The sequence below is a fragment of the Lissotriton helveticus genome, chromosome 6 (genome assembly GCF_964261635.1).
Source record: "Lissotriton helveticus chromosome 6, aLisHel1.1, whole genome shotgun sequence".
Lineage (NCBI taxonomy): Eukaryota > Metazoa > Chordata > Amphibia > Caudata > Salamandridae > Lissotriton > Lissotriton helveticus.
The window spans coordinates 906,216,063-906,240,322 of NC_136067.1; the positions used below are offsets into that span (position 1 = coordinate 906,216,063).

A 24,260-nucleotide genomic window follows, 5' to 3' on the forward strand; every position below is an offset into this window, starting at 1 on the left:
GTTAAAAAATGATTCTGTATCTTGATGTAGAGACACAAATATCATGACGTCCCAAGCATTAATCGTTATGGGTATGTGTTCATATACAATGTCTACAAGGATGACATATTAAGACTAATTAATTATGTTTAGGTACTCTTTACTATATATAGAAACGTGTCTACAACAGTAAAAACGACTTTACCTTATTAAAATTAATTCAATTGTTGCCCTGTCCAGTGGAGCCACCGATTTAAATTTGGTTCTTCCACGATCATTCTAGTAGGGAAAAATGAGATTGTATGATCAGTATCTCGACGTTTTGTGTCCTTTCCTATAGTACTGGGTTTATGAAGCAGGACTCGCCAGTTAGGAGTGGAAACCTAAAAATCGCTGCAGCCGTAGACTTAATCCACTTCACCTGTTGGCATACAAGTCTCGGGGTTGATCTCCCGTTTTATAAGCAATAATGGCATCAATCTGTTGAGAGAGTTAGTGTCTCTGTTATATATGCCTAAGTAAATAAAATATACTATTTATCAATATATCAACCTAGATATTTGTTTTTACGTCAGCCTAGGTATTTATTTTACCATCTAACTTGTGCTATAGTTGCGGGTTGGTATTTGAATCTATTTTTAGGCGGTACTTGCAAAGAATCATTTATATACATATATCATATAACTTGTGCTCTTAAAAGAACTTGAAGAAAACATACGTATACTAACTATTTAGCGTGCTTTAGGCTAAATTGCAGTTACGAGGATCGCGTTATATTCAAGGCATGTTTACCGGACCCCCGTTGATTTTGCATTATGGCCGGTTCAAACGTTTCTGATGATCTCTTTTAAGAAACATACGGTTACATTAGATGCATTTGGGCTCTAGTTTACTAACGGGGCGTGCTATCCAGCTCCCGATGTGTTAACAACTAATAGGAGTAAACAGAGCGAGTAAACGGCGATCGCGTTATATACGGGGCATATTTATCGGACCCCCGTTAATTTTGCATTATGGCCGGTTTAGATATTTAAGTCAAAAATGTGATAAGATGCACAGTACAAACGTTTATGTTAATCTCTTTCAAGAAGTGTACGGCTACGCTAAATTCAGTTAGGCTCTAGTTACAAGCGGGGGGGCGTGCCTATCTAGCTCCCGGTGTATTTACAAAAAGAGTAAGCGGGACATAATAAATAAGCTACCCCATCCACCTTACCGATAAAAATTATTTCGGCCTCCCTGCTCCTCATGGTACAGCATCTCCGATATCCGTATATCCATATATCTAATCGGGGTAGACTCGGTGTTGACCGCTTTAAATAAGAGTTTGTTACTGGTTGGATAGGCCTAAACAGGCAAGCTATTGGTTGTAAGGCCCCTCGTGATACAGGGCTTTCTACGCGATCAATATCACTCATGTTTTTTTTAATGAAATTATCAAGGCACAACTTTATGTTTATCGTTGTCAAAGTTTAGTCGATTTTGTCAGACTATAGATGTTTATTTCTCTCTATCGCTCACGTTTAGGATGAAATTGTCAAGGAGCAAAATTATATTTATCGATCTCAAAGTTTTAGTCGATTCTATCAGACTTATTGTTGTTTAGAGACTCGCTAGTGTGGAGCATTATAGCGAAAACCACATGAGGGACACTACAATAAACTCCTTTGTACCAACTTGCATGAAGGATATTTACTAAACGTTTGCCTACGGTTTTGCCCAACTTTTGTATCTGTATAAAATGAGGGCTAGCAGTTTTAATCCTCATACATGTAACTGTATTGTGGCGTTATTAGTTATGTGTCAATGCTTATCGGGGGCCCTTCTTCTTAAATGTTATTCCTTGCGTTTCTTTGAGTATAGTACAAAACTTATGTGTACATGTTTCGGGAAGGTTACAGGGATCGCTATATCGTTAATACTAAATTTAACCACTACTGTTTTGTTAATAACCAGAATTCTGCCCAATTCATTATAAGGGTTACTATCTATGATGACATCCAGGGTTTTCCTAACAACTAATAGTATGGGTATACATGATTGAGAAATATCTTCCAACTTCTTACTACTCTATTATGCGTTCCCAGTCTTCTCTACTGTTTAATCCCATTCTAACACTGTTGAGTCTAGACATATAGAATTGCTCTTGTTTTTTCCTTTTTTTGGTTAATGTCACCACCTCTTGTGTTGATAACTACTGTCTCAAGGCAGCACCATTTAAAATCATCAAGTGTGTTGTCTGCTGCCTTCCAGTGGTCAGTCAGTGGCGCACCTTTCTTGTTGTTTCTAATCGCTGATCTATGTTCATTCATACGGATACGAACCTCTCTGGAAGTCTCACCCACATAAATGAGTTGGCTTGGGCACTTTATTAAATAAATTACATTTTTTGTACGGCAGTTCATGAAGCTTTTAATACTAATCTCAATGTGGTTGTTGGTAATGGTACTCCCTTTAATAATATTTTTACAGTTTGTACAGCCACTGCATGGAAAAGTGCCAGTTGGTAAAGGTGCATTATTTATGCAAGGCTGAATGATGATTTTACTGTCTCTGTACGTATGTACCAACCTTTTTCTAATGGTACGATTACTCCTAAAAGAGAACATAGGCTTGGGTAGTTTCTCCTGTTGTTAGTTGGTGACTAGATGTAAATTTCTATTAACAATATTTTTTATCTTATTGTTGACCTGATTGTAGGTAGTAATGAAGATTATTGGCTGCGATTCTGGGACCATTTTCTTTTTGTTAGTAAGTAAATTGTCTGTATTAAAATACTTAGCCCGTTTGTACGCGTGGCGCACAATACGTTACGGGTATCCTCTATCAATAAATTTCTGTTTAAGAGCTTGAGCATGTTTGTCATAGTCTTGTATTGTGGTACAGCCAGGCTGGGACGACAATTTAGAAATTCACTTCTCATAGCGATTGTGATTGTGTCTCTACATCAAGATCCGGAATCATTTTTTAACCCTGAGGGAATCCATGGTGTTAATAGCTGAGGTAAGGTACTTGAGTGTGTACTAGTGCTTACTCTCGATAGTAGTAGTTAGTTTAACTACCTGCCAGTTCTGGGGTTCAGCAACCAATTGATAATCTATTTCTTTTGACACAGCCTGCATAGGGAGATTAGGAGTGAACAAATGCAGTGTTGACTTTGAATAAAGGTCTTTTCGATGCATAATGTACATCACAAAATAAAGTAACTAATAGTAACTAAGACAGAACTAAGGTTTTTGTTGTATAACTAGGATTATTGTTTGGTAATTCTGTGTTTCTCTATGTAGAATCTGTCCTAAAGAAGGTGTAAACATCCTCAAAAACCGAACGCCGCGTCGACACTTGTTCTCTGGAACAATTTTATCTGTTTTTGAGTAATCTTTTTAAAATAATTTCTTTGTGTATTATTCATTAACCATTGCCTATGTGATTCATGATTTTAATGTACAAATAAGATGTCAATTGTTTTTATAACTGTATGAACTGAAATAAATCATGTGTATACTTTGTTTACAACAAATGTTTGAACCTAGTTCTTGTCCTATTGTATAAAGCCTTTCTGTTTTAATATTATTAACATTGTTAACACTAGCATAGTTCACCTCCCGTGTGTGTGGTTGTGTGACAGGCAGGTTGCTACTATGGAACTTGTGACTTCTTGTTCCAAATTGGTTGTACCATACAGGTTGTAAGACTGTTTGTGTTAGGGACACTAGTTTATTTTACATATTTCCCCTGGTCCCAGACCTTTTATAGCAAGGGGGCCTCCTATATATTTTTTCCCATAGTGCATGGCCTCTGCCGGTGGGGTATAATGTAGTTGGTCGCAGGCCTGATTGCAGTCAGGCAAACTTGCTGACTTCGTCAAAGGGTCATAACATCAAAATATAAATAGTGGGACCATTGGCTTTATCAAGGATTGAGCATATCAACATATATGAAGCAGATTTCTCTTCTTTGTCCACAATTCACAAATAACTTTAATCAAATGTATATTTCACTAACTCCCACATTACAATGTTTAATAATGTTTAATAAAAGTGATTGTTGTAAAAATGTTTCTTAAAAAGTATTTTTAAAAAATGTAATCAACCTGTCTCTATGTCTTTCTTTTAACATTTTGCAGCCCGTTGTTAGACTTGCCATCTTTTGGCGTGTTTCCTCTGACTTTTTACTTTCTGACGACCCGGTTTTGACTATGTTTTTGCTGGTTTAGTGTCTGCGCACTTTCTCACTGCTGATCATTGTTACAGTGCAAGTGCTCCTGTTGAAAATTATGTTATGGATTGGTGTTTCCATGATTGACATATTTTGATTTACGTGTCAGTCCCTAGTAAAGGGCACTAAGTGTGCCAGGGCCTGTAAATCAAATGCTGTCAGTGGGCGGCAGCACTGGATTGTGCCACCCACACAAACAGCCTGTAAATGTAACTCTGACCTGCCATTGCAGAGCCTGTGTGCAGTCTGGGACTGCCATGTCGACTTGGCAAGTGTACGCACTTGCCGGGCCCAAATCTTCCCTATTCTTATGTCAGTCACCCCTAAGGTAGGCCCAAGGTACCCCTATGGGCAGGGTGCAGTGTATGTGGAAGGTAGGACATGTTTTTGCCAACAATGGAGGAGTACCCCCTGGAAGCAAAAAATACAAAGAAGGAATTTTCTTCTGTATCTGGAGCTTAAGGCTCAGGTTAGCAATAAATTCCCCAACCCTTAACCGGACAGTAGTAGTCCTTCTAAGAAGACCCCTCACTCACCAACCTGGTTGGTGACATGCTTCATCATCGGGGTCCCACCCCATAGGCCGAATGCCCACAGGGTGTGCTACGACACCTGGTTACAGTGGAGCGGGTTTCTTGTTTTTTTATATGTGCAAAAGGTAATAGTGATATGTGTATTAAAAAGGGCCAAGACTACTCACATCAAGATTTTATTCTTGAGTGCTTGATCCCTGTTAAAAATTATGTGGCACCAGTGCCTAATTAGGAAGGCTTTGGTGTCTCGAGAAGTGTGATAAAACTAAAAATAGCGTAGTGTGCTATGTGAATTAGTTAACAATAGGTCTACATGTTTCAACCATGTTAAAAATTATTAGGTTTTCGTCAGGACCGTGTATTTTGAGCGGGGTGGTACGCACACGCTAAGGCGCGCCCTGCCCTCGTTCAAATATAGACCACAAATTGTGGTCTAATGTAAAAGTGTGTTTAATCCTGGTTCAGGAAAAAACCTGCAAGAAAAAAACAAAGGGTTTGGGATTACGTACTGGGGAAGACAAGACAAGGGTACACACTTAATAGATAAAGTACTGGGTGGGTTCACCAGGACTAAAGTGGTGGTGTAACACCTCATGATCAGGTCGTACCCGTGGTCTGTCTATAATGCAAGACAGCAGTGCTCAGGCGGTAATTACCGGAGCGTGGATGTGCTAAACGAAACTGGTTCGTATGCTGGTAGTTGTGCTAAACGAAACTGGTTCGTATGCTAGTTGTTGAAACCAGTGAAAGGGGGAGGGAGGTGTGGGAGAGCGATCGCCACTAGTCGTGCGGCGTCACAAAGCACGCCCAGGCACTACTGGAAAAGATCGGTGATTGTGGGATTGTGCCTAAAAAAAGCGGGTCGCTATTGTGAAAGGCTATAGTACATAGAAATACAACATTGCTTACACTTGAAGCGGTACAATAGCGCTTCATGGGCATCGAGTAATCCAAGACGGCAAGTATCCGTCACCTGTAAGTTGCGAAAGATAAGAAGCGCACATACAGTTAAAATGTCGCCTATCTTAAAAGCATATGGGTCAGGGATGCGTGACATGCATCTGGTCACAGAACACTTACTTGCGGCTTCTGCTCGTCTTGCATACAAACCTACTTGGTTCTCACTCGTGAATGCCCCGTGGAGTGTTCCGATGCGGCAGCAAACGCTGTGAAGTAAACGCTTCGTTACTTCCTGGTTGGGCGTGGCTCCGATCAGAGGCTCCTCGTGGGCCAAACAGAACGAGGCTCAGGGGCGGTACCCGCTGACGTTTCGTCTGACGTTCTGTCATGTGAGTATCGTTATTGATGGTTGTCAAAGCAACCGCTCAGTGGACGGGGCTCAGAATGGAGCCGAGTCCTTAACGAAAGGGCTTGGAAAGGGACCGAAAATGGTCTTAACATTAAACATTAAACGAACCAAATGTGAGGTACCGCCCCTGAGCCTCGTTCTGTTTGGCCCAGGAGGAGCCTCTGATCGGAGCCACGCCCAACCAGGAAGTAACGAAGCGCTGACTCTGCATGCCCTTCCACTTTTCTCCACATCACTTCCCTCTATGCAACTCTAATCACCTCTATGTCAGACGATGAGACTCTACTCCAATCTACGCCACCCTATTCTACGTCATTCTACTCCCCTTCACTCTACGCAACTCCACTCTTAACACTTTACTCCACCGTACTCCACTGTACTCCACTCCATGACGCTCTACTCCACTCTATATCAATCCACCCCTATTCCACTCCACTCTATAAAACTATAATCCACTTTATTCTACTCCACTCTATGCCACTCTATGCTACTCCACTCTATTTCACTCAACACTTTACTCCACTCTACGACACTCCACTCTACTCCTCTATATGACATTCTACGCCACTCCACGTCATTCTACTCCACAATACTTTACTCCACTGTACGCTACTTCATTATACACCACTCTACTCTGCTCTATGACACTCTACTCCATGCTGCTTCACTCTGTCACTCTACTACACTCTATGCCACACAACACTCTACTCCACAATACTATACTCTCCTCTACGCCACTCCACACCACTCTGAGCACTACGACACTCCATGACACTCTATTCCACTCCACACTATTCAACCCTGCCACACCACTGTACTCCACGATATGCCACTAAATTCTATGCAACTCTACGCCACTTTACTCCACCCTACAACACTCGCCACTCCGCTCTATGACAGTCTACTAGACTGTACCCTACTCTACCCCACTTCATGTCGATTTACTCCACTTTACACCACACAACTCCATCAATGACACTCTAGTCCACGCTACAGAATTCCACTCTACGCCACTCCATTTAACTCCACACCACTCTCCTCTACACCACGAGCCATGCTGAAGAACAGCCACGCCGGTGTACAACATGGCTAAAATACATTGGTGAAGCCAATAGCTCTTGCATAAGTGAGACCTACTAGCTTAACCAATGCTTGTTTTTATAAGTGCCCTGCTTTTATTTGGGAGCCCCAGGGGTCCCGGTTCCCCTCACCACTTAAATACTTAAAACACAACACTGGAGTGGAATCACTTTACTATTATTAATATATATTTAACAAGGCTTCTCCAACGAGTAGCTCTCTGTGTTTATTCCAGGCTAGTGAATTTGAAGCTTTTGCTTGGCTGAATTAATAAATGTATACCAAATTTCAAGCGTGTGCATCATCTGACACAAAAATGTGTGTATTTTCAGACCAATTTAAAGAGCAATATATTCAAAGCAGATATTTAAGTGAAACATCGTGTGACAATGGGGGAGATATATTACCAATGTTTCCTAGGTGCCAGAGGTGATGCCAGTATGGCTTCTATGTATTACCCAGGTAATGGCATTCCAAATTGACAAAGTTTTTTTTAAATTGCTTCCTGCAATCCTGCTAGTGCTTGATGCATAGAACTGAACACTGCTGGAAACCCTGCACTGAGGTGACCACTGCTGGCAATCTTGCATATAGTGTGACTACTGTAATCTTGTCTGATGTTGACATTATTATTACAAATCAAATAATATTAGTGGCTAGTGATCGTTTTCACTGAACATAAGTAGCTTTTATTACAGAAAAGTTCAGTGATCCCTTTGCTATACTGTATGAACCTCGGGAAACGAAACAATCAGGCCATTATTACAATTGCTGTATAAAAAAGCTTTTCAAAACTGGGGTGAATGCATTCCTACATATAAATTTACTTAAATCTTTGGGAAAGTGGGCTCTCCCCTAAATTAAGAATGCACTAAATTCACTATTACATTTTGAACACTCAAATAGGCATGTGACGGTGCATTGCGGGACCTTCCTCCACAGCCATTTTTATTATTGAATCTGAGCAACTTTGTTTTGATTAGAATCGTAGAACTTCCAGTTTGACAGCTGCAGTTCCAAATCATGTAGGAAATCCTTGTCCAGTCTCTATGAACAACTAAAATGAAACATAGAATTTATTAAAATATTGGACATACTCTACAGAGTCCAGCTCTTGTTTGTTCGGCTTGTCCACTGGCTTCACTGAAAAATTGGGCGCCAACGAAATTTCTTTTCTGGAAACAAAAAAATAAAATGGATAGAAAGTATATTCTATTAGCTTGTTCTCATGCCAATTAGGCAATACAAACCATTAATAATAAAAAACGAATAATAATCTTACAAATACATTCGATCAACAATAAAAACAACTGATATTCACATGCTAGTAGGTTCTTTAAGCTCAAAGGATGTGGGCCGGGTCAAAATAAGAAAAACATGAGCACAAAAAAGTGCTAGAACAAATGCAGTACATAATCCCATAACACATGGTAAAATGGATACAATACAGTGGTCTGGCCCAATATTGGGTGTAAAACCACTTTTACACACAGACCAAGACCAAGACTAAAAACAAGCATTTGCAATGCAATTGGTCTCGCCTTTGGAACCTTATATGTATTTAGCTATGCAGCACATTAGCCTGGGTGCTGAAACATTTATTGTTCTTTAACATGGAGAAACAGTAAGCACCAAACTGCGTGACACGCCAGGTATGGGAACACATGGAGAGAAATATTGCCTTTCAGCAGGAAATTGTATAGTCCAAAGCTCTGTATACATATATTAAATTGCTCCTAAATGGGTAATCAACTGAAGAATACGCCACAGCTTGATATGCACATTGCTTATACTGTGTGTCACACGCTTTTAATATTACTATGCTGAGAAAGCAGAGCAGCTAATGAAGAACAAGTAAGGGGGACCGATTATTAGTGTAAGACGCTCGCAGGATCTATTCAACAACATGGAAGTGAGTAGGCTCCAATTTATTTTTAGACTTGGATTTCAAACACTATGAAGTGCTCCAATGGTACTAGATCTTTATAAATACCAACTTCAGGTGTGACAATACCTAGAACCCAATGATGTTAAAGTCTCATGTACAAGACTAAATGACTTCCGAGTGTCTATATTATTTAGGTATAACTTTGTTTTTATTGTAATTCAGCAATAAGATAACATACAATTCCAGCAGTCTGCACCATGCTGTTCGCTATACGGAGCCTTTTCGTGCAATAAGCGGGTGCCCCCAGTATGGTCCCGAGTGGGCTTACTAAAATGTCCTTAATGTCTCTATGCTGTCTGGAGTCTCGCCCCAATCCTTAGACAGCAATGCCGTTAAAAAAGATAATTGAAAGAACAAACCCTCCCCCTCCCTCGAACTGGTGTGCTTGGGAGCGACTGATCGATCTACTAATAGCGACGCAAGCATAAATGTACTGCAGTCTAGCTAGGCTGGTGATGCAGAGCCCGTGAGACGGAGAAGGCGCAGGTATCTAGGGCATGTGACTTCGTTCATTTCAGTTGACAAAATGAGAGCAGCGGTTGCCAGGTTTCGTTAAAACTTGTCATGGAATTGGTGAGTGAGGCCTGTATGCATTCCATACCTAGAATGTACCATAGCCTGTGTAGCCACCCTAAATATATCGGCTTTACCCGTGTTCCCCAGTGCGATAAGATGTTTTGGAGAACCGCCCCCAATGCTAGCCCCATTTGTTTCCCTTTTCGGGACCTTAGTGGATAAGTCAGTGGGTTAGGTAGGCCCAAAACCACATACACTGGGAATCTAGGGATCTACGTGTCAAATTGGCGATCCACATCGGCGAGGATCGCTGACCAATAGCTCGCCAATTCTGCGCATTCCCACAATAAGTGTACTAACGTGCCGTCCGCTACGCGCCCAGGCCAACAAGTTGGGCTGCGATCAGGGTTCCCCCTGTGAAGACGGACCCGAGTCAAGAACCAGTACATAGCAACCATAACTGCCATCTCTCTGCTAGCTGTATTACGTGCGGTGTGGGTAGCACGGTAGTAGGGATGTACGGCATTACGACGCGTACTTTTACAACGCGTGCCATTACAACGCGGTTTTTTCAACGCAAGTCGTTATCACGACTTGCGTTGGAGGGGGTGCGGACTTAGGAATTTTTTAATTTACTATTCCAACACCAGCCTACGTACAGTAGGGAAGGTGTTGGATAGTAAATTAAAAAATTCCTTGTCCTGCAGCGCCCTCCAGTGCAAGTCGTGGTAACGACTTGCGTTGAAAAGACCGCGTTGTAACGGCACGGAGGTGTAACAGCCGCGTCGTAAAGGCTGTTCACCCGGTAGTAGATATCTGTTCATTCCATTGCTGTGAGGTCTCTCCCCAATTCTCCCACCCATCTCCTCTGGCCGGCCGTGGGTTCTTTTGGGGCTTGAGGGAATAGCACCTCATATTATTCAGAGATCATTTTCCTATCCGTGTTCTTCGTATAAAGCCATTTTTCAAATTTCGTCAACTTCCGAGAGACCTTTGGTAGCACCTCTCTATTGAGTAACCAATGCCTTAGTTGCAGATAGTGAAACAGTTCGGTCTCTGGGAGGCCATATTCCGCGCGTATGTCATGGAAAGAAAGGATTCCCTCCAGATCGAAGAAGTGCCCTGCTGCCTTGCATTCCGCCTCCCTCAATTTTGGAAACGCCCTTTCGTCAGGCCCCAGAGAAAGGTCCTTGTTGTCGAGAATGGGAGTCCTGAGCGAAGGGAAGGAGGACAACCCCTTCTTAATGGCGACCCCGTCCCAGACCTTAAGCAATGAGTGCGTGATGAGAGCCCCTAAGATTGGGAGGCCGATCTTCACGCTTAAGGAATGGGACCTTCCAAAGAGATAGTTTGGCCAGCGCCCTGTCTTGGATCAGCCATCTCTTTTCAGATTCAGATCTGCTCCACTCCACTAGATATCGGAGCTGTGCTGCCCTGAAATATTCTAGGATATTCGGTATCCCCAATCCCCCTTCTTCCGGCCGTAAGTAGCCCAGTTCTTTCTGCAACCAAGGCCTAACTCCCGCCCATACAAAGTGCTGGATTACTTGTTGCAGTTTCTGGATAGTGCCGGGTGGTGGCCAAATATGGATTGTCTGGAAGAGGTAGAGTGTTTTAGATAGGATGGACATCTTGATTGCTGCCACTCTTCCCAGGAGGGATAACTGGTGAAGTTTTCACTGGTGTAGGTCCTGAGCGATTTGAGAGGCTAGCCTAGTATAGTTGAGCGTGACTGTTTGGGACACAGGCAGGGCCAATTCAATGCCTAAATAGGGGATCGATGTCTTTACCTGTATACCAGCATACGTGTTCCTGCCCGAGGCGAGTGGGTGTCCTGTGTGGTTCAGCCATAGGATCAATGATTTCCTGACGTTAACCCGAAACCCGGCCAAAGGCCTCTAGCTCCCGTAAAAACGCCGGGACCGATCGCGCTGGGGCCTCAAGGGAGGCGATAATGTTGTCTGTATAGAGGCTTATTGTGTGTCTCCCCCCCAAACGGAATGCCCAGTAGGTCGGGATTCTCTCTGATCTGGGCAAGCGGCTCAACATAGGGGGCAAAAAGAAGGGGCGACATCGGGCACCCCTGCCGGGTTCCTTGTTGTATCTCGAATGGTCTGGATGTAACCCCATTTACTCTTATACTCGCTGTAGGCTTGTTGTAGCAACTCGTCACCCAGGCCAGAAACCTCTCCCCTAGCACAAAATGGATCAAGGTTTTATCAAAAAAGTCTCAGTCTACCGGGTCGAATGCCTTGTCGGCATCCACCGATAACAGGAGGGCATCCATATCCCAACGGTGAGCCTTATCGAGGAGCGTTTGGTATTATCTCAGCTTTGCCGGTTTTGAATAAAACCGGACTGGTCGGGTTCTATGATGCCCGACATAAGGGGCCCCAGTCTAGCTGCCAGTATGCCGTGAACAACTTAAGATCCACATTAAGCAGCGACACCGGTCAGTAGGACCCGCACAGGGATTTATCTTTTACCCGATTTCGGCAGTATGACTATAGAAGCCGCTAGCATGTCCGAGGGAATCGTCCCCAGATCCGTGAAGGAGTTAAAAAGTTTTGTCAATACCGGGGCCAGCACAGTGCAGAATGTTTCATAAAACCCGTCCGAGAAACCGACCGGTCCCGGTGACTTCAGAGGTTTGAGACGCGAGATCGCCACTAGGACCTCCTCTATACGCATGGGCGCATCTACCGTGTCGGCGTGGGTTGGAGCTAGGGCGGTTATGTGGGACCCCTCGAGATAGGCGTCGACATGGGCGGGTGAAGGGGTCTCCCTGCGATACAGCTCAGCATAAAATGATTGAAAGACCCGAGCTAACTACTCACCGCTTTCGACCAAAGTCCCCAAGGTCAACTTGAGAGAGTGTACTTTGGAGTATAAGGTGCGGGCTCACAGTTTGCTCGCAAGCATGCTGTTACCTCCTATGTAGTAGGAGTGCTTAAGCCGGAGAGCTGCATACTCGGCCAAGTCGAGGTCAAGTCCCGCTGACTGGGCCCGGGCCGCTTTCAGCTGATGCCAGACCCTGGGTGCCCCAGTCCTGCTGTGCACCCTCTCTAGTTTCAAAACTTGGGCTTTGAGCTGTTCACGTTTAGCCCTACGCTCTCTGTTCTCGGCTGAGGAGATCGCAATAAGTTCTCTCCTTACCACCGCTTTAAGAGCGCCCCACATGGTGGACCTAGAAACATCTGGGAAGTCGTTTGTGTCGAGGTAGTCTGTGATGCATTTGAGGATCTGTTCCTGCACGGCTGGTTTGTGTAACATGCACTCTCTCAATCTCCAGCCCCCTCCCGTCCTTCGTGACTGTGGTACCCACAGGGCCGCTTGTACCGTGTCGTGGCCGGATAAGGTCGCCGACGTTACATTGACATCCCTTACCAATGCGCTTACTTCCGCCGTACCCAGCAAATGATCTAGACAGGCATAAGTGTGGCGTGCGTGGGAGTAGTAGGAAAATTGGGTGGCGTGGGGATGAGCTGCCCTCCATATATCTATGAGCCCCTGGTTCTGTAGCCACTACCGACTCTCCGCAGAGATTGCTCCTGTCTGGGCATACCTGTGGCTAGACCTGTCCGCTGACGTATCCTTTTTTTTCATTTTTATTATTTTTATTAAGTTTTGCTGTTTCCAAACAATAAATCAAATTGTTTTACATATAGCACAGTCACTTATTTGAGGTGTACAGGCACAAAAAAAACATAAAAACAATCATAAATCATGATATACAAGAACACAAAAAAACAAAAAGAAAAAATAATACAGAAAGAAAAACAATATTTCCAGGAAAATTCATTTTCAAACATTCTCCCTCCACCTCGTAATAGGTTCCCATATGCGTTTCCCAAGCTTCCTACCTTTCCTGCCTTTCTTATCATAAATCCCTTTCTCCAGATTATAGACCAAGAGTAATCTAGCCAACCATTGATGGAAAGTTGGGGCAACCTTGTCCAGCCATGCGATGCCACACACATTCTTAAAACTGCCATGGCCATGAAGAGGAAATAATGCAATCTACCTTGTTCGCTGTCCCCTCCTACCCCAAGGATAATCCATGCTGGCGTAAGGGCAACATTTATTCCTAAAGTTTGACCCAAAAAGGATGCAATAGCTCTGTGCAGCAGTTGTAAGTGAGGGCATTAAGCAAAAACATGTTTAATATCAGCTTCATTACTATTACACTGAAAACAGTTAGTTCCTGTGATCCCCCCCACTGAGCTATCCTGCCTGGTGTATGATATAGCGAGTAGATTGTTTTATAGTTCTGAGCCTGTAATGATGCCGAACAGAGTATGGTTCGCCCCATAGCTAATGAATCCTGAAAACAGTTCTGATCCACCTGGAGCTTGTCAACCCATTTTCTTCCATATTTTTCCAGATCATCACTTTTAAGTATAGACAGCTCTAAATAGTACCTTCTAATGGAGCACTCTGCACCACCCTCTATTATATCCAAAATACTGTTTTTCCCAAATCCAGCAGAGCCTCCCTGTTTATTTATTAAATAGCTACTGACTTGTAGAAACTTAAAAAAATGATTACTACACACACCATACCTCTCCTGAATATCCGCAAACTGAAGAACTCCACCGGCACCCATTAAATCACCCACCTTATGTATCCCCCGTCGCCCCCAATCAACCATAACAGAATCTGCAAATATCTCTGCTGGGAGGGAAGGATTCTTATCTAACCTGGTGTAGGCATTAAACCTACCCAACCCCAGTTTTTTACAGAATGCAGTCCAGATATTATATGCTGCCATAAGTGTCTTAAACCTAGTTCTTTTAAAATAACTGGGGTCAAAATATTTCAAAAAACAGTTTTCTGCATTCTCACCAATAAGTATTGCATACATGTTTGTTGGGCCTATTTCAGCCTGCGGGTCTCCGGCATCACCCCCCATCAACCCAGACATATATTGGAAGGCTGCTGCCCAATAGTATAACTTCAAGTCGGGGACCGCCCATCCTCCCCTGTCCCTAGGAAGAGAAAAAAAACGAAGGGCTCTCCCGGTCTTGCCTTGTGCCCAGATAAATCTATTGATAAAATGCTCAATTGCCGCAAACCATTTGCCTTCAAAGATCAATGGAATTGTCCTAAATAAGTAGAGAAATGTAGGCAAGATAATCATCTTTACAACGTTAGCGCGCCCTACCAACGAGAGATGGAGGTTGTGAATCTTATCTAAATCTTTCTTACTTTTAGCCACTATAGGGTCAATATTTTGTTCCACGATCTTGTCCAGGTCACCCGTAACGGTAATCCCCAAATAAACAGCGGACTTCGTCACCCGTGGGTCATTGCAAACCACCTGAGCGTTCTTAACAATCTGTGTCTTGGGGCAATTTAGTGCATAACCTGACACCCGGCCAAATATAGCCGCCTCGCTTTCTACCTCCAGTATAGCACTACAGGGAGATGGAGTAACTATTGCCACATCGTCTGCATAGGCCAAAGTTTTAAAAACCTGGCCCTGGGTCCTAATAGGTAGAATCTGCTCATTCGCTTCCAGCTTACGAATCAACGGATCCATATATACCGCAAATAGTAGGGGCGAGCATGGGCACCCTTGTCCAGTGCCCCGTTTATTCTGCACTGCCGAAGTATACCCTCCATTAATTCTAAGGCGAGCTGTAGGGGATTGATAAAGCGCCTGTATTGCCCTAATAAATCCTTCCCCAATACCAACCCTCATTAAAGCTGCCCATAGTAAGTCCCTGGAGACGTATCCATAACTAAGTTAAGGTCACCTCATACAATTACCCATCTCTTCTGAGCCCCCAAGACATTGGACAGGGCCACTTTGAGGAACTTCTCTTGTCCAGTGTTGGGTACATAAAGAGACCCCACTACCAAGGGCGAACCCCCCCCCAACAGCTTGTATGCTAAAAGCCGGCCTCCGACTACCGCTACTTTATCGCCCACTTTCCCGGAGAAGCGTTTAGCCACCGATATGGCCACCCCTGCCTTTTTGTCCTGAGTGGAAGAGACAAACTGATGAGGGAATGCTCTGGACCGCAGCCTAGGCCAATCCTTGGACAGAAGATGAGTCTCCTGTAGGAGACATACATCCACCCCTGAGTGCTCGAGATATGCCAATATGGATTTCCGCTTGTTAGGGCTATTCAGACCGTGTGTGAGTCTGTCATGGAGTATAGGTGGTCGCTCCCAGCTGTTTCCGCGATTGGGCCAGCGCTCGCTGTAAAACTGTGCACCCCCTCCCCGCGCCCTCAGCCAGCCACCTTTGCCGCCTACGCTTGCGTGGACTCTCAGTTAGCACACCAGTTCCCCTCCTCCCCCACCCTAACCCCAACTGAACTTCCCCAGTCCCCCCCCCCCCCAATGTCCAGAGCCCGCTGGGCTTGATCACTCATCTCTGGAAGAAAAAGTGAACAGGGACATCCCGTTGCTCAAAAGAGGAAATCTCCCGTCCCCCTGCCCCCAAGCCCCAGCATCCTACCGCACTTCGTATGGTATCAGTCCCCGCTTCAATCAGGAGCTATCATTTGACACTGTTTTCTTGAGCTCCGACTCCAATGCTGCCTTTCGTTCCTGCGCCATGGCTTCGGGCCCCGGGGGAGCTCCGGAGAGTAGTCTCATACCAACTCTCTGCCATCGCTCTCAGGGTGGAAGTTGGCTAGTGTTGTTGTCGGGTCTTGGAAGTGGCAGGCCCAGTAGCTTACGGGCCTACTGCAGCGGTCGATCTGGTGTAGCCTGCCTTACCATTAAAATATTATTCGGAATGGGTGCCCCAGGAATATGCCACTCCTTTGTCTCGTAGGTGGGAGGTCACTCCTCAAAAGTCACGCCTTTTTTGGAGGGTGATGGCTGCCAAATCTTGATACAGTGCAATGTTGTGGCCCTGGTATTGGATCGGTTGTTTCGCTCTGGCCTCCTGGAGAATGCGCTCCTTCGAGGGTAGTCCGGCAAGAAGGCAAGGATATCCGGTGGCGGCACGGGGCCCTCCGTCGAAGACCAACTCTGTGGGCTCTATCAATGCGGATCCCCAAGTCTGCTGATTCCCCGAGTATCTCTCGAAACAGGGCCTGCAGGTATTGGACCATGTCCGTTCCTTCTGCATCTGACGGGACTCCCTGGACCCATATGTTATTCCGCAGAGAGCGTTTTTTGAGAACCACCTACAATGCCCCTATCTCTCCGCATGTACTGTCGAGATACTGGCTAGGTCCGGCTGCCATTTTACAATGCCACGTCGCGGCCCGTCGCCTGGAAGTTAAGCGATCCTTTCGGCCCCCAGCCACATTACACACTGATGAAAAGCTACAGCGGGGCTGGGGGTATAATCTTCCTTCGTCTCTAAGCTGTAGAAGGGGTCAAAACACACTTTGGGCAGAGTTGGGCGCTCTGGAGTGGGGAGGCGAAGCAAAGCACGTCCTAACCGCTCGCCAGCTTGGCCACGCCCCCCGTCTATAATATTTAGAGGTTTTACAAAGCGGAAGCACAAGTCTTCGCGGGATACTTTGCAGATTTGGAAAGGGAATTTACGGAAGGACAGGAGTAGCAAGCATTACGTGGAGTACTATAGGTTAGGATAAGAGCTGTTGGTGGCGTTAAAGCCAATATTTGAATCTCTTTGAAAAAGATGCCTGAAGCTTTATATCTGCAGCTGTAAATTCTCTTTTTTCATTTATCTTGCTGCTCAAACTTTCTTTCTGGGTTTCTCCCGCGTTTTCTTGATAGAAGGGTAAAAAATTGAGGTTATTGAATGAAACTTGAACAGGATTTTTAAAGAATGTTAACAGTGAAACAAACGCATACTGTAGACAAAATAGATCATATCAAAATTGTAATTGTCTAGGCCTGTTCACCTTAGGATACCTCCTGTAATAATGTATCTCTTGTACACTTTGCTATGTATTAAGTAAGACTCTAGAAAAAATAACGAACTGCACTAGATATTCCCATGTTAAATGAAGTGAATCAAATAACAGAAATGAAATGAATTATTGTTCTGGGGTTCGCTATCACCTATTGTGAATGAACAAAATGAAACTGTAAACTGTGACACTGTTCGGAAAAGGAAAAAAATAAGAACTAATATCATTTTGTTCTTTATAGATAAATTGGCTGAAACTATAATTGTCCTGAGGAAGACACCACGACGTGTCGAAACGCGTTGACTCATATACAACAGCCACAGCAACAATAGATAGGACATGTATCATTGCCCGTCTAATGTTTTTTAATTTGTGTTTTCTTAAATATAAAAAATATATCACTTTTTATCAACAATTAATCAAAATTGTATATTTACACTGTAAAAATTTATCTCTGTTTTTATTAAAATACACTATTTTTGATATCATTATGATTGTTTGTGTTATGGTTTAAGTTCTCTTATTTTGGGAATGGTGCAGTTGAATATATAGCTGGTGTTTTGTTATACAGATAGCCTGGGTGTTTACCTTCACATTGTATGTTTTCCCTGACCCAGGATTCTCATCCTTACCAGGGGGCCCTTGTTACTTCACAAAATATTATACCCACGGTTAATCCGTGTGGGGCTTTTTTGCTTTTCGAGTCTTGTAATTCTGGAGGCTACCTGGGGTTTTTACCCTTCTATCTTATTGGATACATCTTTGTGGGATCCTTGCCTTTCCTTTATTTCATCTTCTAATTTTCTCCTCTCTTCCTGTCACTTCTCAATTATAGATTGTTGATTAAGCATTCCATATAATTAATGGCCCAATTTCAGACCTTTGGGTTCTCAGACGAGGACTTTGCCACTTTAGTGGGCACTAGTGCTTCGTTTGGTAATGGTTCCTCGAGTAACTCTCTTAACAACAGTGACACTAATAAGTTGATAGATCTACAAAAGAAACTCATAAGGATAGAAGCCCATGGGGAATTTATGCTGAATTACCTCAAGCATGGCATAATTCCCTTAGGATTGAGAGTCAGGAATATTCCTGGTCTCTTCGTCGATATCAAGACCTTTCTCACCAAATGGAGCATGATTGCTACTCGCTGCTCCAGAGATCTAATGATCCTGATAATATCTACAGCAAAAGATCTAGCCATAGACATAAGAAAAGAGATAGAAGAACTCGAAGAAAAGCTTAAAAAATCAACAACAGTTGAGGATGCGAATAAACAATTTGACATCATAAAACAGGATATAGCCTCATTTTCAGACTATCTCAGAAAAAGAAAGGAAGAAAAGTTTGCTAAGGATAAAAGGTTCTATACCATAGAACGGACCTATCCGTATCTTGTGGAAGGTTTTTTTAAATCAGATTATCAACACGGGGCACCCAGATATGATACCCAACAAAGAATTAATACCTTCTCTGATTCCTCAGATCCAGAATCAGAGGAAGAAGGGGGAATGGGGTTCCATGATGATAGATCCTTTGACCCAAGAAACAATCAGAGAGGCAATCGTCGCCCTTTTTTAGGGAACAGAGGGGGGAGAGGGGGACGGAGAAGAGTAAGATTCCAGAATCCAACGAGAGGGAATTATCAAAATCACCAATATGCCCAGGAACCTCAACAGTACCTGGAAACGAGGAGCAAGCAATATTGGAGGAACGGGATGTAATCCCGATATTTAATCTTTCCTCCTTTAACTTAGCACCCTCTGACCTCTCAATTCTATCGAAAGGATTATCCTTTGTCCCCCATGCTCAAGTTAACATCTTCGAATTGTATCAAGATATTCATGCCTTTTTTCGAAAAATCAGGTTAAAAAGATACTTCACAGAAAATGACCCTCTAACATTAGACAACATATCCCCCAATATAGTGGCCCTACCATCCACCTTTACACCTACCTTAGAGCAGGTAGGTCCAGAGATCGCTATCTTTGAGAAAGCGGTGCTAAATAAATTAGACCAAACCTTGAAATTTGTCCCTAAACCAATCTATAACATCACAAAGGACGAACATGATTCAATAAATAGATTCAAAAATAACAAAACTGTCACTGTTAAAAGTAGCGATAAAGGTGGGGGAATAGTCCTGATTGACACTGCAAGATATGAGAATAAAATGTTAGAGATGCTCAATGATCCGATATTTTATAAAAAGATCAAGTTGAACCCTACAAATAGGATAGTGAAAACAATCAATAAAATAACAACTAAAGCCTTAGACACAGGAATTATAAACAAAAAAGAATTTGAATTTTTAAATAAATCCGATAGGAAAGTATCATGCATATACGGACTACCCAAGGTCCACAAAAACCAAGAAGACCCTCCATATCGTCCAATAGTTTCAACGATAGGGACCCCTTTGGAAGCCATCTCTAAATATCTGGACAATATATTGCGCCCATATATCTCTTTATCACCCTCCTATATTAAGGACACAGGTGACATAATAAAAAAAGTTGAGAATCTCCAATTTAACCCTCAGAGAGATATTTTAGTGACTCTTGACATCGAGTCATTATACAGCAACATACCTCAAATCGGAGCCATAGAGACAACATTATGGTTTATTGAAGAACATCAGATCCCTTGTTGTAGTAATTTTATAAGGGAATGTCTTACTCTAGTGCTGAAAGAGAACTGTTTTGAATTCGGTGAGCAATTGTTCTTACAAACAAAGGGAGTCAGCATGGGAGCATCTATGGCTCCATCAATAGCCAATATATACATGATTGCTTTTGAAACAAAAAACATTTTTAATGAAATGGCCCCCTTCTTCGAGTCTGTTTCCCATTGGTACCGCTACATAGATGACATCTTCTTTGTGTGGACCAATGGGGAACAGACTCTCGAGGAATTCCTCCTGTGGCTGAACGAAGCAGATGTGAACTTGAGGTTCACTGCCCACACTAACAAGGATAGGGTAGAGTTTCTTGATATTTTTATCAAGAATGATGAAGGCACCCTAAAGGTTGACTTATACACCAAACCTACCGCTAGGAATACTATGTTACACTTTAAAAGTTTTCACCCGAAATGTCAAAAAGACAGTATTCCATTTTCCCAATTTCTCAGGGTACGGCGCAACTGCACCGATCTAAGAGACTACGACTTACAATCAGAGAATATGAAAATTAAATTCATCCAAAGAGGCTACCCCCGTCGCCTAGTTAGAGAGGCTTACAAGAGAGCTAGGTTTTATGATAGGGATGCACTCCTAAATTCACCAAGAACGAAAAATGCACCGAACCTGGTTTGTATAACTAAACATTCTACTTTAGATGGGACCATTAGGCAAATTATTAATTCTAATTGGCACCTACTGAACCTGAACAACGCTCAACAAAAAATGTCCAAACCTATGTATGCGCACAGGCGCAATAAAAACCTGAAGGATCAAATTGTCCGCTCCAGATTTAGTAAAAGTCCTGAAAATCCACCATTTGTGCAAAGGTCTTTTACAAATAATAACCCAATAAAAGGCACATCGAGTTGTGGCTCATGCAAGTCATGTAAGAACATCCATCTCGGAGAGACAATGACCCGGAATGAGGTTGAAATAAAAGCGAAAGACCTATGGACATGTAATACACAAAATGTGGTATATCTTATTACATGTCCTTGTCAGCTAGGATATGTTGGCGAGACAGGAAGAGCAATAAAAATTAGGCTGACCGAGCACAGGTCAGCAATAAAAACGAAAAAAGTGACAGCACCTCTAGTTAGCCATTTTTTGGACTTCGGACATTCTCCAGAAGAAATAAAATGGCGAATTCTAGAAAAAATACAGTTGCCAAATGACAAAGGAGGGGAAAAGATTAGGAAAAAGCGAGAACTATACTGGATTTTTACCCTTAACACATACGAACATGGCCTGAACTTAGAATGCCCGTGGGTAAACGCTATAATATGATGAGATTACCAAATGTAAGAGCAGATCCCTAGATAATCGCATGGATCAATGTATTAAAATGTATAGTTAACTCCATCTTAATAAAATGCTTAATTGACCATCAAAACCCCTAAACTTCTCTAGTATGAAGGTATTAGGGATTTCAACCTAAGTAGATAAGGCACAAACCGATTCACAGGGAGGAAAAGTGCATTCACCGGAGTACGCTGGGAGACGCTGTATTTTTTCATTTTTATCCCACAACAAACAAACAACATAGGCGAAAAGGAAACTATAGCTTTAAATAGGGGAGGAGCTTTAGGGAAATGAGGTCATAGAGGTAGAGTATTAAGACCAATTGGATTACAGTGTATGAATCCCTTCGTTTGCCGCCGTTACAAGCCGCCCGTTGATTGGACCACTGCATGAGGAAGAAAGAGCGCCAAAAAGGTAAGCCTGAAACGAAAGGGTGTTCCTGGCCTCTATTTGCTAAATGCAATAGTTTTAGAATAGCCCGCATACTGACAGAACTATGTTTAATTTCCCAGTTACTTCCCAGGTACTCTGCCAAAAGCTTAGAGCCCTGCTAGAAGCGAGCGCTCAACAAAACAAACTGCTGGTCTCCGCGGTCGGAAGGGAAAAACGGAGAAACCCGTCTGACGGCAGCGCTGTCTGAAACATTTAGAAATCGGAGCGGCTGTCATTCGTCTAAAAATAGATTCATTGAGGTATAAACACAGGTTTTTTCCCTTGTCCCACGGGGCACCGACAGTAGCGTGTTTTAAAAGCTAGGTCAAAATAGTTAAACAAGATTTGCATTTTATTTATTTTTTGCCCAACAGTTCCATGCTGACGCTGTAATTAGATGGGGGGAGCAGTAATCTACTATAGACACCACGTGGGTTAGTTTGAAAATCAACCAGTTACTGCCCTATGGTGAGCTGCTCTTCATATTTGGAAAACCCCCCTTTTTTGACGTGGTGAGAAAAATACTATTACAAGCACTTTTAATTGTACCCAAAATAAAAGATCTGTGTGTCATTATAACGCTTAGTTCTTATGGTTTCATCTACAGCCAAGAGGCATTTTTTTACTTGAAGAAACCCTCTGAAAGTGTAAATGCAGGCTAAGTGAGATGGGAGCAGTGGATCCTTAACATTGAGGTATGCAATCTGATATAAAGAGAGAATGAGTATATTTAGATGCCGCTCTCTATCGTGCCAATGGAATGAACAGAGTGAATATTAAGGAACACAAAATTATGTCCTCTGCAGGTTTCACATGCCGATTTTAGGGAAAGAAAATAACGGTGCCTCACTTACGCTGTTTTTTAACTGAAGAAATCCACAGATGAACCGTCTAAACAGAGGTCTATGTCAGGTAAAGACATGGGAAGCCTAACATTTTGGGAAAATATGAATAGGTATACACCAATCCAACTGCAACAGAGTAATGGCGAGAATAGAAATGTAGTATCAGTTACGTGGAGTACTATAGGATAGGATAAGAGCTGTTGGTGGCGTTAAAGCCAATATTTGAATCTCTTTGAAAAAGATGCCTGAAGCTTTATATCTGCAGCTGTAAATTCTCTTTTTTCATTTATCTTGCTGCTCAAACTTTCTTTCTGGGTTTCTCCCGCGTTTTCTTGATAGAAGGGTAAAAAATTGAGGTTATTGAATGAAACTTGAACAGGATTTTTAAAGAATGTTAACAGTGAAACAAACGCATACTGTAGACAAAATAGATCATATCAAAATTGTAATTGTCTAGGCCTGTTCACCTTAGGATACCTCCTGTAATAATGTATCTCTTGTACACTTTGCTATGTATTAAGTAAGACTCTAGAAAAAATAACGAACTGCACTAGATATTCCCATGTTAAATGAAGTGAATCAAATAACAGAAATGAAATGAATTATTGTTCTGGGGTTCGCTATCACCTATTGTGAATGAACAAAATGAAACTGTAAACTGTGACACTGTTCGGAAAAGGAAAAAAATAAGAACTAATATCATTTTGTTCTTTATAGATAAATTGGCTGAAACTATAATTGTCCTGAGGAAGACACCACGACGTGTCGAAACGCGTTGACTCATATACAACAGCCACAGCAACAATAGATAGGACATGTATCATTGCCCGTCTAATGTTTTTTAATTTGTGTTTTCTTAAATATAAAAAATATATCACTTTTTATCAACAATTAATCAAAATTGTATATTTACACTGTAAAAATGTATCTCTGTTTTTATTAAAATACACTATTTTTGATATCATTATGATTGTTTGTGTTATGGTTTAAGTTCTCTTATTTTGGGAATGGTGCAGTTGAATATATAGCTGGTGTTTTGTTATACAGATAGCCTGGGTGTTTACCTTCACATTGTAGCAAGCATTGTGTACATTTCGTTCCAGTAAGCCGCTCACAGATCGCTTCTGAGCGTAAATCGTAACTAGACTTTCGAACAAATAGATTTATATGATAGCATGGAAGTAGATGTCGTAAACAAATAAACACATACAATCTCATTTGTAGAAAAGTGAAACTACAAAAAGTATTTGGACATAACGCTCACAGACTAGGGAAGTAAGTAAATGTAGCACCATTGTATCACGGTAAGTGAGCCTCTGTGCACAAGCTCATTCATCTGTGGTTGCAAAATTAGTTTAAAAGTACACAGACACTATCTCTTCTATTTTTCCCCGACTGTCCAGAGCACATCTTTGGATGCCTAAGCCCTGAGGGGCAAGGGGCCTCCATCCTCTCTATGCACAACTGACGCTATGTATGCAGAAACAAGTTATTTTATATATGTGTACACTGTTAGGAACTCCCATCACGCATGTATTATCTGTCAACACCCTTCTGGTCTGTTTACC

General features: G+C 42.5%; 1 protein-coding gene and 1 long non-coding RNA gene across 5 annotated transcripts in view; one reads left to right on the forward strand and one right to left on the reverse strand.

The window, feature by feature from the left end:
* EIF2AK2 (eukaryotic translation initiation factor 2 alpha kinase 2) overlaps positions 1-24,260 on the reverse strand; it is a 580,031-nt gene that overhangs the window by 212,922 nt on the left and 342,849 nt on the right. For all 4 annotated transcript variants that reach the window (XR_013596181.1, XM_078648546.1, XM_078648547.1 and 1 more), the window contains exon 9: positions 8,217-8,294. Coding sequence is in view for 3 of the 4 variants with exons in the window: in XM_078648546.1 (XP_078504672.1) it covers positions 8,217-8,294 (78 nt within the window). In the remaining variant the exon portion in view is untranslated. The remainder of the gene's footprint in view (positions 1-8,216; positions 8,295-24,260) is intronic.
* On the forward strand, positions 21,767-23,632 carry LOC144761589 (uncharacterized). The gene is made up of 3 exons (XR_013595799.1): positions 21,767-21,829; positions 21,928-22,107; positions 23,410-23,632. It is a non-coding gene; the product is annotated as an uncharacterized LOC144761589 (long non-coding RNA).